We start from the raw sequence: 16248 nt of genomic DNA on the forward strand, positions 1-16248 counted from the left end.
TCTTGGTTAGAATTACCAAATTTGCTCACCCTTAACCAACTTACAGTAGCCCATCAAATAAGTCAGCAACCTGAAAAAACACCAGCTCTACAAGACCTGTTAAACCACTATTCAAACAAATGCATACTAAGATCCAGTAACAAATCACTAATCAGCATAACCAGAAGTAAAACAGGGCTGGAGACTCCCTATATTCCAACTACATTACTAAACCTGGAACAATTTGCCTGTTAACATTAGGAACACAACCAATAATATAATCTTTAAAAACCTCACAAATCCCATTTAACTGGTTCATGGATGAGTACATGTTCTGACCCAGGCTAAACGACCTAAATCAATTACCTAGCAACCTAACTCAACTTACCTAGCTATTCCTAGTGTGTACTGTCACCTCTATGCTCCCTCAGCCCATTCATATTATTCTTACTTTATGCCACTTTTTTTACCCTCATCCCAGTATTAATATTCTTATTGTATATGTTTTATATTTTTCTTACCTCCTCTCTCTAAAACCTCACTTTCTCAAACATCACAAATTTGCTCTGCTTTCATTTTTCATGTGTTACCATCTCTTAATAATGCCCTATTTCTTGTGTTGTATTTTTTGTAATATTTCTTGTAATGTTAAAATTTTGTGGAGTTTTCTCCCTGGACCTCCACTAAAAATGGGCCATTGGCCCAGTTTGACTTTCCCACTAAACAACTGCAAAATAAATAATAAGATAAATAAATGTATATAAAATCAAGCTCAGAGGACAACCCTGCAACAGAGCTCTTCCCATTTTAACTCTGAATTAGCTATCACTTATACTTACAGTTTCATAGGCAAGTACTAGGCTAGCTACTCCTGCATGCCGTTTTAAGTTTGGCCAGTTCTCCTTTTGTACTCTAATTAACCTATCCCATTTGGTTAGATTTTGGTCTTAAACATCCCTTGGTCAATAATTACATATTACCCCCAATGAGAATAACTAGGATCCTATCGTAGATAATTTGAGGAGACCCATGCAGGGGATAAAGCATTTAGGAGCTGCCATGGTCCCTTAGATGTACAGGGGACAGTCCTGGGATACGTTTTTTGTATTAATCTAAGTTGCACTTCAATATAGACAGAGTTGAACTTTGTTTTATATGGATGGGTGTCTGTCCAGAGCAGTGGCATCCTCTGTCAGATATATCTGTTCATCTGAACCATTGTGTTGATGTTGCAGAAGAGATTATGGTCCCTGGACTAAGTATTTATGATGCCATTTGATTTTCTGATGTGCAGTAAATTCATCAGTATTGGGTCGGAGAAAGCCTTGTATGCCAGACACAAGTCAACTCTTAGTAGTCTGTAGGATACCAAATAAAATGACATTGCTTTGAGTCAGGTCTTGTTTCCTTTTATTAAGGTATCTCTGTGAGCATTCCAGTTGTTGTGAAAAATGCATGCCAAAGGGAGCATTATATTCAATGATTAGCCTGATGCATTCCAGTTGTTGTGACAAATGCATGCCAAAGGGAGCATTATATTCAATGATTAGCCTGATGAAGACCAAGTTAAGGGGAACAATGACATCCTTAGATCTAGGCACATTCCCTTTGTTTGTAAGCTGTGCAATACAGAAGGACTTTCTTACAGCAATGGACACATGTTAATCAAAATTCAGGCCACTGCCCATGCAAGTTCCCAAATCCTGAGCAATTGGTCAACTTTTAGGGGTATATTTTTCATGTGGTAGTTCCCTGGAATATATGAATTTCCAAATGATACAATAATGCATCTTTTGGCATTTAGTTTCACTCCATGATTTTGGCACTAGTTATTTATTTGGGACAAACCTACTTGCAGGATGGATAAGTCATTTTGGGATTCAGTGACTCATGTTAGCTTGCAGACATAGTTGGCCAGAACCCTTTGGTATTGGCTTTTACGTTAGAAAAGTAGATGCCAAACAGGAGAGGCCCCAGCACAGAACACTGGGACTCTACTGGCGACTGGTCTCTTTGTGGAGGTAACTTATTATTTTGATTTCCTGCATCCTATCTGTGAGCCAGTTGACAAACCAGCAGGAGACCTAGGGGTTTATTCTCAGTTTGTTTAGCTTTTCTATGATGCCTGAGAAGGGGATTGTCAGGTTGAGTTATGTGGTGTGTACCGCTTTGGTGATCTTTTCAAAAAAACATCCACCATGTTGAGTAAACATGACATACCCTTGATGAATCCAAATTAACACAGATCCATTGTTTGGAGGTTCACAATGTCCTGATTGATTAGTTCCATAATAAGTCTTTCCATGGCTTTGCATACAAGTCTGGTCAGACTTTATGGGTCTTTAATTTCCTGGGTCTGTGGAAGGTCTGTAGTTCTCCATTCACTTGCTACAAAACCTGTATGGAAGCTGAGACTGAATAGCATTGATAGGGATGTAGCTAAATCATACATCTTACTGTTTATTATGCATCCAGGGATATTGTCAGGACCCATCAATGCAGTGTTTTTAGCTTTGGATAACACTTGGAACTTGATCTTTTGTAGTATCTGGAGGCAGGCCAGTTTCAGGTATATCTTGAGGGGCAGATGGAGAGGGGGTAAAGTTAGAGTTAAATTTATCAGTCAGTAGGTTTGATATATCTGCAGCCTCATTCATACCTCTCAGCTGTACATATTTTTGTAGACTCTCCAGATTTTTGCCTCATATTTTTGGTTCATTTCTCATATGGTTGTGGTTTTCTAGCAAATCATTGGCAAATCACTCAAGGTTTAAGTCAGAAAACAATGACAAGACATTTGAGTTTCAGACTTTATACCTTTCAGAAAATCTGTGCTAATGCAAAACCTGTTATTCTATCAACTTTCCAAGTTTGTAAGAGCAATATTTAAAAAGTGTCCTTATTTTTGGCCCTTTGCCCCCCCCCCATTATTTATGGCTTTGTCCATATTTCTTGCTCTAAGAGGTTGAGAGGTATGGCCTTATTATGCATAATATCATTCTGAATTAGCTCAGTGTATTGCTGTGTTGTACTGTTGAGATTATGAACCTAACTAAAAAAAATTAATTGTGATTGTCTTTGAATTTGATAGCTATTTTAGCCTCACACTTGGTTTTTGGTGGAATTTATTAAGTTTCTTAATTGTTTTTTTTTTTCATTTCAGTGACAAGGGCTCTAACATTCTGAAATTACTATTCTTTCTTTTGGTCAGAATTCTTTTCCTTCTGTTATAAAGCTTGTTGATATTATGGTTCCACCGTGTGGGTTTTTTCTGTGGTTTGCCCTGCACTTGTTCTTATGGGGTACAGCTGCATGTTTAGTTAACTGGGTTTGGTGGGGATTTGAAGCCTGCCAATGTATCAGTTAGGAGTACCTAGTTTATCTTAAATAAATTTCTAAAGGTACCTTTGGTGGAAGGGATCTCTGATTTCAATTTTATTTTTAAGGAGACTGCTTTATGGTCAGACCTAACAAGTAATGAAGATTTACAACGGATGGTGCAAGATGGTCTCATATTAGTCAGGACAAGATCCAAGATGTTATTTCCCCCAGTGGGTACTCTGACTGATTGTTCCAGGGCATTTGTATTGACAAAGTCCATGAATCTCTGTGTAATTCATTCTGACCTTGAGTTATTGGCTAGGCTTGTAATAGACAGGAGTCTGCCAGCCAGTATATACCTATGAACATTACAAGTCTTCCAGGTATTTCTCCCTTCATTATCCTGTCCATACTCTCTTACTTCACTGCCTTTATTACATAAATTCCATTAACTGTGCCAAATGTTGTGTTTGCTAAAACATTGTGTATTGTTTTCATTAATCTTTTATAGTCTGAATGGGACAGAACTATGAGCCCCACTCTTCCCAAATTCTGTTCCCTTCATTTTCCGTATAAACTTCATTTCTATTCTCCACATTTTCCCCCCGATACCTTCCTGTCGCTCACCTAGTCAGGATGTAATTGATGAGACTTTGTGGTTTCTGTTCAAGCAGCTTTATTATGTACAAACACATCATGATTAAAGCTTATTAACTTTTAACGTGGGTATCTTGTATACAAACTAGCTACTATATTCATACATGCTCACTCTCTGGCTGCACCCTCTAAATGGCACTTGGTATAGCGGCTATTTATACATGCATGTTCATCACTTGCTATGCGTCTTAAGACACATCACACACACTGCTCTGCACATCACACACACTGCTCTACACTTCCTGTAGCACTTTCAAAAATATTTGTTTCCTACCATCTCCACAGAGTTCTAATCTACTCTGCACTCTCCAGGAGATGAAGTTTACTTAACTAAACCTAATAGTTTCTCCCGTTCTTCTACAGATTTTTTTCCTGCAGTGTCAGATTTTGTAACCCTTTAATTGATGAGAGAAGAAAAGTGATTGACGAAATAAAGAAATGTGTGAGTGCAGCTATGGCTAATGCTATGAAGGGGGATTTCAACTGTAATGTGAGAAAGCAGGAAGACGGGAATGAGTGTTAATAATATTTATTTTGAAAGAAACAGCATGGAAATTATCCCTAATTATTATTATTATTATTTTTTTTTATTTTATTTTTTTTGTTACAATTTATCTATCTTCTTTTTTCCCTTGTATCCTATATTCTTTGTCCGTGTCAGTCAGCTGCTTTATTATATGTTCCTGCTTTTTAATATATTATTTACCAACAGTGAAATCTCTTATTCCTTCTTCACTTAAAAGAATCTTTGCCTCCTTTCGTTTTCTTTACAATCCATTGATATGCAACTCTTTACACTATTTCACAAATTCTGCTTTCCCTCTTAGCCATTTTCTAATCATACATAATCCCGTGTCTAAGAAGTTCCATTAGTGTGAAACTCTTTCATGCTTGTGTTTTCTTCCCATGACTTGTTTTGTATTTTATCTCCCTTCACTTTACCTCCCTATGTAATCTTTTCAAACATCTACCTATCCACATTACTGGTTTATCTTGAAACAGTACATTCCTTACTGATGATCTGTAAACCCTGCAGTATGTGTACTCTTCTTACTTTTGTTAAAGCACTGCAATAAATAATGTAATCAGTTTCTGTTTTAAGCTTCTCTTTCTGTATGTATAATCAATACTGTGCCATAACTTCTTCCATCCATCCATATATCCACAGCCCCCTTTCCCATTTTGGAACATATGTTTGGGATGTCACCTCAACAGTGACAGACTTCTAGAGCCAAGGTTCACACCATTGCTTGACTAGCCCTGCTGCAGTAGTTCAACAACACCAGACACTCGCACACATACTCACATCTGTTACCCTAAATTATAATCTCATGACACTTTTAAAGCTTCTTTCCCATCTTCTCAAATTACAGGTGAAATGCCCCCTTGATACCATTAGTCATGATACAGAGTATAGTGACATAGACTTTAGTCAGACTGTGTAAGGCACATGCTGGAGTCCATTGATCTTCTTTGTTAGAAACCTCCGAGGTCTGTCCAATTGCTGCAAGTGCTTTGTATGGTTTATGGTGAATGGGGAGTTGTATTCAATTATGGGCCTGATTAATGCAGAGTATAGAGGGATTATAACCTCCTTTGCTCTTGAGACAATGCCCTTACTAATAAAGTGCGCTACATAGAAAGCCTTTTTTACTACCGTAGACACATGATGGTCAAAGTTAAGGTCACAGTCAACTTGTGATACCAGATCCCTTACCACCTTGTAGGTGCTTAGGGTATTGTTGATGATTTGATAGTGTGAAAGGACATTGTTTGTGCCAAAGGGAATGATGATGCATTTCTTTGCATTCATTTTGAGACTGTGACTGAGGTACCAGTCGTTGGTCTGTGTAAGACCCTGCTGGAGTATACTGACATTATTTGGGAATTCAATAATTGCACCTAGTTTGCAGTTATCCCCAAACTTGGTCAGCCACAACCCTTTAGTTTTGGCCTGAACTTCTGAGAAGTATACACCAAGAAGTAGGGGGCCCAGCACTGACCCCTGTGGCACCCTGCTGGTAACAGGTCTGCTGGTTGATGTGGACTCTCACCCACTTTGATAGAGTGTCTGGTTTGAGACATTTGGCAAACCATCTTACAACAAAGGGGTTTACATTCAGTTTAATAAGTTTATCAGTAATGCCTGAGTGTGGGATTGTGTTCAAAGCCTTTGCCAAGTTGAGGTATGCTGTGTGCACAGATGTGCCCTCATCAGTGGTCCTGGTCATAAATTTGAAGAAATCTACCAGATTTAAAAGGCAGGATCTGCCCTTGACAAAGCCGATTTGGATTTGATACAGGGTTTGGAGAGGTTGCCTGGGTCTTTATGAAGTCCATAATGATATGTTCCATGGCCTTAGAGATGAGGCTGGTCAGGCTTATGAATCTGTAATTCCCTGGGTCTCTTGCTAGGCCACCTTTGTGGAGGGGAATAACTGTTGCTGTTCTCCATTCTGCAGGAACAAAACCAGTGGTTAGACTAAGTTTGAAAAGGGTCCGTAATGGTGATGCTAGTTCATATTTTAGCCTGTTTAGAAAACAGCCTAGGAAGCTGTCTGGTCCTATAGAGGCTGTGTTTTTTGCCTTGGACAAGGCTTTAATTACCTGTTCTTCAGATAAATAGGGTGTGGGGGGAAGTTTGGGGCAAGGTTTTTGATAGGTTTGGAGGGGATAAGGGAATTAAATTTTCACCAAACCTATCCACTAGCAGGTTTTCTATCTTAGTGGGGTCAGTGTGTGTGTGATACCATTAGTCACTAGTTCTGCACATCCTTGAGTCCTACCTTTTAGGATACGTACATAGCTATAAAAGGCCTTATGGTTATTCTTGGCTGTGCTTGCTAAGTTTTTCTCAAAGGTGCCCTTAGGGGATTTAACATGCTCTCATATTTGCCTGTTAAATACCAGAAGCTAAAAACTTGAACAAACTTTAAAAAAGGTCAAGAAAACCAGTGAGGATGCTTACTCCAAGCCCCAGAGCAAGCACCCTTTACCAGACAGGTTCCATTCAGCACACTTCTCTCACTAGAATGCAGAAGGGCCCCTTCCAATCAAAGATGGCCTGGAAGATGTGCTCAGAACAGACAGCCACTACAAACAGGCCAAGATGCAGCAAACCTGTATCTGGACTATGCTACAGCTACTAGCTACCGTAGTTTTAGTGGGAAACACTACAATATGCTTAACACAGCAGAATAACTAACCAATACACGCAAAAATTAATTACATTTTTTTCTTCTCATTTTTCCCCAACCAAAAGCAACTTTTGGGGAGCCCCCATACAAAGTCCCCCACAGCCACAGGTATTGTGGGTACCTACAGCTAGCTATGTTGTTAGTTGTTAGTTTTAGTGGAGAGGATGCCCACTAGCAGGGTTTAACTAAGCCAGGGGCATTATGACAGTGGTAAAACATTTAACGGAATTGTGAAGCCTGTTACTATAACTAAAGAGCTTTGACTTTTGAAGGTGATATAAATAAGAGTTATTATTACCCCCCCCCCCATTTATTAAGCATACAAGACTGCTGTATTAGCTTTTGTTGGTTTAACAGACATGCTACAAAATATCAAGATAAGATAACTTTCTGTGGTTGGGGGGCCCCCAGCGACCGCTGTGTTTGCTGGTGCCTAAAGCTGGCTATGCCTTAAGTACTCACTTTTAAATCTGGGTGGGGTAAGGCCCAAGATCTCAGCACAGTTCTTTAAGGTACAGGACCCACAGTCATCATGCAGTTCTAAAAGCATTTTGTCTCTACACATTCAGTCTTAGTTTTAATGTTACCTCTTCTAATACTAGGTTTAATCAACTCTAGTACCAGAAAAATAAATCTATGGGTAGAATCAGTAACTACAACATGCCAAGCAAAGGCATTTCTAATATCTTTCTTAGAGATACCATTTTTAGCTCACATATCCTGTCCCTTAGGACTCTGTCGTTCTAACAAAAAATAACATTCACAAACCTTGCAGACAGCAAGGTACACTAAATTTGATCTTTTACAGTCTGCATTAAAGTTGAATTGGTAAATACGTTCAGTCGCAATATTCTTGTAACTATTACTACTATTCACATACTTACATGCTACAAGATTTACATGGATATGTCCCTTTCCGGATTGATAGCAATTCATTCTTACTCCTTGCCAGTTTATAAGACAATAACGATTTCAAGGACTGACTGTTGTTAAAACAAAAATTAGGAGCATCACCCAAAAAGTTTTTGCATTTCTCATTAGCAGTGAGAATATGCCAGTTCTTCTTCATTGTATCGCAAACATACCAACATCATTAGAACAGGTAAGGGAAAACCAAGCCTTATTCATGTCTGTAATGAGTATTGATTCAACATCATTAGTTCCATCAGAAAAGTAAGGTCTGGCAGATTCAGACCTACATCTCAACACTTCCTTCTGTGCTAAATCAATCTCTTCTGTATAGCCCCTTAATAGAAAATCATTTTTCTGCTGAGCAGAAGATCTCAACTTGTCACCATTATCATAACATAACATAACATAACCTATAAACTGTCCTTTTAACACATTTCTGTGAACGAAATATGGGTGTAAGCTTCTTCTATGTAAAATATTCACTTTCTTGCAAGGCTTCTTATATGAAGTCGTACTCAGACCTGTGTGAGTTTTACAGATAGTAATGTCCAAGAAATCTATAATTTCATATGAGTACTTCACAGTGAAACTAAGAAAGCTTGTAGTATTCTGCAAATACTCCACAAAATCTGTCAGCACATCTTGTGTACCTGTCTAAATAAAAAAGACATCATCCACAGGGTGAGTATAAAATAGGATGAACGGATGAAAAATATTCAATCAGCCAACACATCGAGATTCCCAATAACCCATGACTAAGTTAGCATAGCTATTGGCACACATTGTGCCCATGCCAACTCCAACTTTGTGTAGATAAAGCTGATCATCCAATGCAAAACTTTATGCTCTAATATAATCTCAAGTAAAGTGAATAACAATTGTGTGCATTGTCGCCTCACAGCAAGAGGTTCTCCTGTTCGATTTGCAGCTAGAGCACCTTCTGTGTGGAGTCTGCATGTCCTCACCGCGGTCAAGTGGCATTCGAAAGACATGCGTAAATGGGTGTGCCTTCGTTGAAGGTTGGGCATCGAGCTGGCACCTCTGCACCATAAAAATCTACTGCCGATCATTAGCGGACCGGAGTTCCGCTGTGGCAACCCCTAACTGGGAAAAGCTGAAAGAAGAACAACATCTGTGCAGTACTATATCTAGAATGATCAGACAGAAAAAGTCTAGCAAAGTCAATACCAACGCCATTAAGAATCACTGTGAATAGTGATGTCATCTCCATGGTTACAAGCAAAAAATCAGTTCCATTAAAGTCAGTTGACCAATTACACAACAACGAAAGAAAATGCTTTGCATCTCTTAGTACATTGGCTACTTTATCAACCACTGGATGTAACTTTTTCTCAACAAAATAGAGAGATTCAGTAGCCCAGCTATGTCCCGAAACAGTAGATCTTATGGGCGGGTCTCTTAAACATTTATGCACATTGGGGGTCCATAAATAATCAGTAGAGTGGGATACTCAACTAAAAAAATATTCATGTGCATCTCTCCCAGTGGTGCCTTCCATAAGCAATTCATGTAAACCCAACTGTTTATTATTCAAAAGTACATTAACATCTACATTACTAAGTTTCTGGTAAGTAGAGACATCACTCAGCATACTAGTCATACTCTCTAAATATGTGGCTGTGTCCATTAACACATTCCCACCCCCTCTACCTGCAAATGTTCAAATGATATCAATTTATAAAGAGCATAACATTCGGTCTCAATCAAGGGTAAAAAGGTTTCTTATGTTTGCAACTCATCCTGCAAGGTTCAGTGATCTCAGATTTGCTTAATTTAAAGATGTAGTGATATCAGAATTATTTTTCAGGAGGGACAAGCTAACCTACACCTCTTTCATGTTTCAAATACTACATTAATTGACTGACTTGTTTCAACAAGTTGGTAGTCTTTAAGTTATGTTTATTTACAGGTATGCATCCACACAGACTACAGAAAGATAATAGAAATGGTGATCCTGTCTTCACCAGATCCCTTATAAAGGCCAGAATAGAAGAACATGTGTGTGTGTGTGTGTCAGTGAGACAAAATAAGGTAAAAGGGGTAATGACACAAACCGTAGCATACACTGAGAGAAAGAGTGAGACTCCACAGTGCAAGTCAATACCGTATTTGTGTAAAAGCGAGAGAAATAGATGAGATAAAGTGAGCATAATCTGAAGATATTATCTGGATCACAATCTTCTTATGTCTAGGAATAGTGCTGTATACTGCATTTAGAATATTAGTTTTTAAGCATCTGTTCCACTAACTTAACATAAGATCACCTCCAACATAAAATGTAACTTTCTATAATGTTTTTTACTGACGTGCATTATACAGATCTAGAAGGTTTCAAAAGATATAACAGGCAACCAAACTAGTCATTAAGTTATCCATTTTAAGTAGCTTTGTTCAGTTTTGTTCATCATTTTATTTACCTTTGAATAAATGCAAACTGTTAATTTTAGATGATGTCTTCTGATATAAAACTATCATAGCATTTTAAGAAGATGTTACTTGATTTGTGTTTGCACACCAGGTTAGTGGACACAGTGCAATACAATCATAAACGGCAGTTAAAGAATTTGTGCCTGATTACAAAAAATAGTAATATTTTCTAGGCAGTTCTCATTTAGAGACGTGATCATTTTTATTTTTTATGTAAATGTACTCCAAGTACAAGAGCAGTAGGAAGCAGTCTCCCCATCAAATTATTGCAGCTGCTCAAAATTAAAAGAGAAGTCAGTGTGTGCAATGCAGGAGAAGGGGCGATGAGGAATAAATAGGTATGCTACTGTGTGCAAATGCACTGATGTGAATGCAGGAGAGGGGGTGATGAGGAATAAATAGCTATGCTACTATGTGCGAATGCACTGATGTGAATGCAGGAGAGGGGGTGATGAGGAATAAATAGCTATGCTACTGTGTGCAAATGTACTGATGTGAATGCAGGAGAGGGGGTGGTGAGGAATAAATAGCTATGCTACTGTGTGCGAATGCACTGATGTGAATGCAGGAGAGGGGGTGATGAGGAATAAATAGCTATGCTACTGTGTGTGAATGCACTGATGTGAATGCAGGAGAGGGGGTGGTGAGGAATAAATAGCTATGCTACTGTGTGCGAATGCACTGATGTAAATGCAGGAGAGGGGGTGGTGAGGAATAAATAGCTATGCTACTGTGTGCGAATGCACTGATGTGAATGCAGGAGAGGGGGTGGTGAGGAATAAATAGGTATGCTACTGTGTGCGAATGCACTGATGTGAATGCAGGAGAGGGGGTGATGAGGAATAAATAGCTATGCTACTGTGTGCAAATGTACTGATGTGAATGCAGGAGAGGGGGTGGTGAGGAATAAATACATATGATGTTGTGTCAGAATGCGGTGATCTCCTTACAGGTCCTGCACATTTTTGGAGCATGTTCATGGCAGGTAGAAGGGTTTGGTAACCTGGCAAACAAGAAAAGGCACTAGGCACATGTGATGGTCAACTTTGTGACAGCCAAAGAATCATTATGATACTTAAAGCTTGTGGATTACTGACTGCTGAGACTCAAACCCAGGTGTATGGAGACTGCAATATATTCAGATGAGACAGTAATTATTTTGCATATCGCATTTGTCATCTCAAAAAAGAACAGAGTGAGAATTTCTCACATTCAACTAAGATGCAACCAAAAGATCCTGTTATAAAGCAGTGTGAGCAGTCACAGTTATTTGTACTTTACTTTGCAGGTGACAAGATGCTTATGAAAAACAGGAGACTTCTGATAAACATTAATTTCTCTCATAATTAAGTTGTCTCATAGTGACTGTGTAGAATATTGAGAGACTGTTTGTGTTGCCTTCAGAAATGCTGAGGTATTTAAAGAAGTGTCCAGACAGATATCTGAAAACAGACCCTGAAAAGTATTTCACAGAGACGTCTCTGTAGATGTAGTATCAAAGGATTACCCTAGGTAGAAGTTCTTGGTAAAGGGAGGTCAGCATAAGAGTCTGCAGAATTCCCTAAGTATTTCATGTTTGGGAGATATCTCAGATTGCATGAATAACATAAATTTGTGCTTCAAACTGAAATGTACTGAAAGATTTGAAAAGTAGCAACATGTTTAAAAGTTTTTAGAGTGTTCATACTGTCTCTCATAATAATTAAGTGCTCCACATATGTGTATCAGTTTTTCAAATAACAAAAATGTACAAAGCTATAGAAATCGTACAGTAATTTGCTGTTTGAAATCAATATAGATAAAATATGTTTACATCTATGTATGTATGCATTACTGCTGTATTTTATTGGATCAGAAAATGGGATTTTTTTTATTTCTATAAAAGGTAAGTAACAGGCATATATTTAACTGTTGGTGCCTTTTCCCTTCAATTAGTGTACCGTGTTGTGGTCTGGTTTTGTACCTGTTATTATCCAGTCTGAAAGTAAAGCTGATGGAGCTGACAGCAGTCGTCTGTTGTCTTATTTCTGTTTTGAATAGCAAATGTTACGATGCACTGTGTTCTAAGAAAAAGCCAGATTAGATCAAAACTGAATGTGTTACGAGTAATAAATAAGTTTTGATATTATGCTTATAAAGTGATGGTGTTATTTTATTCTTACCCTACAACATCTATGCATAAATTTGGCGCAACAAGGAATAAATAATGTCTGAAATACTTTAGGCATTGGGTTTTAAGATGATGTGTATTCTGAGTTTAAATACTTGGGATCAACAGTTCAGAGTAATGGTGAGTGTGGAAGAGAGGTGAAGAAGAGAGTACAGGCAGGGTGGAGAAGTGTGTCAGGAGTGATTTCTGACAGACGAGTACCAGTAAGAGTGAAAGAGGTGGTCTACAAAAGGGTAGTGAGACCAGCTATGTTATATGGGTTGGAGACAGTGGCACTGACAAAAAGGCAGGTGTCAGAGCTGGATGTGGCAGAGTTAAAGATGTTAAGATTTGCAGTGGGTGTGATGAGGGTAGACAGGATTAGGAATAAGTATATTAGAGGGTCAGCCCAGGTTGGACAGTTTGGAGACAAGTCCAGAGAGGCGAGGTTGCGTTCGTTTGGACATGTGCTGAGAAGTGATACTGGGTATATTGGGAAAAGGATGCTAAGGATGGAGCTGCCAGGTAAGAGGAAAAGAGGAAGGCCCAAGATAAGGTTTATGGATGTGGTGAGAGAGGACATGCAGGTGGTTGGTGTGACAGAGGAAGATGCAGAGGACAGGAAGAAATGGAAACAGATGATCTGCTGTGGCGACCCCTAATGAGAACAGCTGAAAGAAAAAGAAGATTCTGAGTGGCATTCTGGACCCTTAATGTTTAATATGTTTTTGTCTGGAAGGAGTGAATGTTCTGACTTTATCTGACTTATCTAAACTACTGGCCCGGGCAAGGAACTCTGTTGCTCGATCTGTAAATGGCAGTATTTACTGTACAGAGAAGAATCACTTCATCTTGAAGTGTCTTGAAATTAATCAAACTGAATGAAGTTAGAACTGCACTTAACAGCTGCTTGACATCTGTACAAAGCCTGTGTGATGGAAGGAAATAGTAGTTAAACTATAAAACGAGTATAGTTCAAGTTTAGACTAGTATTCAGGGCTATGAGGTGGGTATTTTAGTTACCATCTTAAGCAGAAAATAACAGTTGGGTAAATAAAAACTTTAACAACAGCTTTTGTTTTCCAGAGTTCAGTTAGAATGACCTTTTTTTAAATGAGCTGCCATTTCTGTTTCTGTCCAATTTTGTAATAATTGATAGCTAGAGCTTTTCTTAAACAAAACAGCAAACAAAAATATCCTTCTGAATAAAAAACATTAAAACCCCAACCAGAAGAGATTTTGTCTTCATTTAAAAAAAAAAACACTTTATGTAATTGCAGACCATTTGACTTTCTTCCAGAAATCTGGTTTAGAGAATTCTGCTGTAATAATGAAACGTGTGAAATGAGTTCTAATTCTATACAAAACCAGCATATAAATAGAAAATGTTCCTCAAATGTATTTGTCTGGGCATGTAATTATTCTGATCTGTACTGTATTAAGCAGTTAGTGATGTACAGTTTGCATTTATGCTATAGATGCAATGAATGAAGAACAAAATAGTTTATAAAAAAACTTAAAATAGATGAAGATGGACACTTGTAAAAAGACCTGCACATATATGGCAAGTTTTGATAGCTGATTTTTCAAGAGCATTTAAAAAAAAATGAAAATAGCCAAGTGAAAACAAATTGATCATGGACACACTGCAAAAGAGCTGAAAATGCATGACCGTTAAAAATAATCTTGGATAACAGCTACATTAATATTAGAGAGAGAAAAAATAGCTACATGCAATATATATCTCACCTGTTTACAAATACTGAAGAGGATATTTCAGACAGATGTTCTTGATGGGGAAAATCATTATAGTTGCTGAAAAACACAGCATTTCATCTCTATTTTGGAGGGGGGGGGGGCAAAATAGACATTTTTTTCTCTCTAACAATAATTTACTTGGCTTAAACAACTTCCTTCTAAATTTTACAAACAATTTTCCACAGTCAGTATTAGTTAGCATTTTTAAAGCTCCTCTTTTTTTCTATTTGTAACTGGGACACACCCCATTCTGTGAATCTATCAGAAGTGCTTTTCTGCTTTATCGGTAACACACCTGGTCTGAACACATTTCTAACGTATTTTATATAAAAAAAAAAAATTAATTAATTAAAATAATAATAATAATCCCATACACTATTCATTAGAATTTATTATTTCTTTTTGCAAATGGACTTTCCCATCTATGAATCAAGCAGAGGTGGTATTTTTCTCTCTCAGTAATATACATGGCTTGAATGATGATCTTGTTGAGTTTAGCAAAACTGTTACACATATAGCCAATATTTATTAGAATCCATTCTTTTTATGATTTGCAGCTGCACACCCCTTTTATGAATGTAACAACAAATGTGCTATTAATAGTTAAAAAAAAGTTTTCTCCTTTGATATTATATTTCATCACGTACCGTTAGAAAATGCAACATATTTCTTCTCCTTTAAGTACAGCATCATTTTTAATAAACACCTTCTCTAGAGCTTCATGCTTAGAATGTCCATGTACTTTACTTCTCCCAAGTGTAAGTTAATTTTATTTAGAAACATAGGAACAGGACTAGACAAAAGATCACAAGGGCAATAAGATGCAACGTGTACGCACCTTTAGAAAAACGCACTTAAAGTGACTCACCACCCTTTTTAGACATTTAATGGTGCTTACCTCCCAAACTGAGGGAAGTAAAGTTGTTGCATGGCAATCCTGAAGTAAATTTGTCTCTTCCCATGCAATTATCAAGACTATTCTTAAAGGTAATCAAAGTAATATTATTTTAATGAAAGAAAATATCATATTTATCACCTTGATCTCTAACTATGCTACTTCCTGGGTTACACCGCCTTGATGAAATGGGGAAAAATGATGTGCCCATTGTCTTTGAAGTGATGCAACCTCTGGAAGTATCATTTGAGATTGTATGTAAGAAGGTAGACCGACCTGTCCCCACTATGGAAGAAGATGTGGCCAGCAGAGACCTCTTATACTGGAGGAAGGTGCAAGAGAGTGCACTGCTAATTAGTATGTACCTTTAAGTGACCTGCAATGGTAAAATTGTCTGTGGGATTGTCTATGCAGGACACTACATGTCAGTAAGTACTCTGCAGTAAATTTAAAAGGCCCAAAATCTTTGAGAACATCAGTCAGACAACATAGAGAATCAGGGACCATGGCACACTTTTATATAGTAGTATTTAAGGTGGTCAGAACTGCAAGCCATGCAAATTCTGCAGTTGAAAATTATGCTTCGTCATTTTTGCTTATTTCTTTTGGAAAATGCCTCTTATCATAATGCATCTAAAGCTGAGTGAAAGAATATCATGTAGAAAAGGAATGTGATTTTAAGACTATATCTAATACAAGTTCTCTTGTTTGGATTCTAGACCATTGAAGAGGTATCTGGCTATGTCCTGATTGCACTTAACACTGTAGAGGTAATACCTCTTAACAAACTTAAGATCATCAGAGGAGCAAAGCTTTATGACAAATATGCCTTGGTAGTCATACTTAACTATGAAATACAAGGTGAACGTGGTAAAACTCATGGTCTCCAAGAACTGCGTCTCAACAGTCTAGCAGGTAAGCAGGTGTACATT

At 37.8% G+C, this 16248-nt stretch overlaps 1 protein-coding gene across 1 annotated transcript in view; it reads left to right on the forward strand.

The window, feature by feature from the left end:
* EGFR (epidermal growth factor receptor) overlaps window positions 1-16248 on the forward strand; it is a 1653396-nt gene that overhangs the window by 790331 nt on the left and 846817 nt on the right. The window contains exon 3 of the mRNA XM_044064990.1: window positions 16036-16231. Within this exon, the coding sequence (XP_043920925.1) occupies window positions 16036-16231 (196 nt within the window). The remainder of the gene's footprint in view (window positions 1-16035; window positions 16232-16248) is intronic.

The sequence above is a fragment of the Protopterus annectens genome, chromosome 3.part0 (assembly GCF_019279795.1).
Source record: "Protopterus annectens isolate FY-2018-M chromosome 3.part0, PAN1.0, whole genome shotgun sequence".
In the NCBI taxonomy this organism is placed as follows: domain Eukaryota; kingdom Metazoa; phylum Chordata; order Ceratodontiformes; family Protopteridae; genus Protopterus; species Protopterus annectens.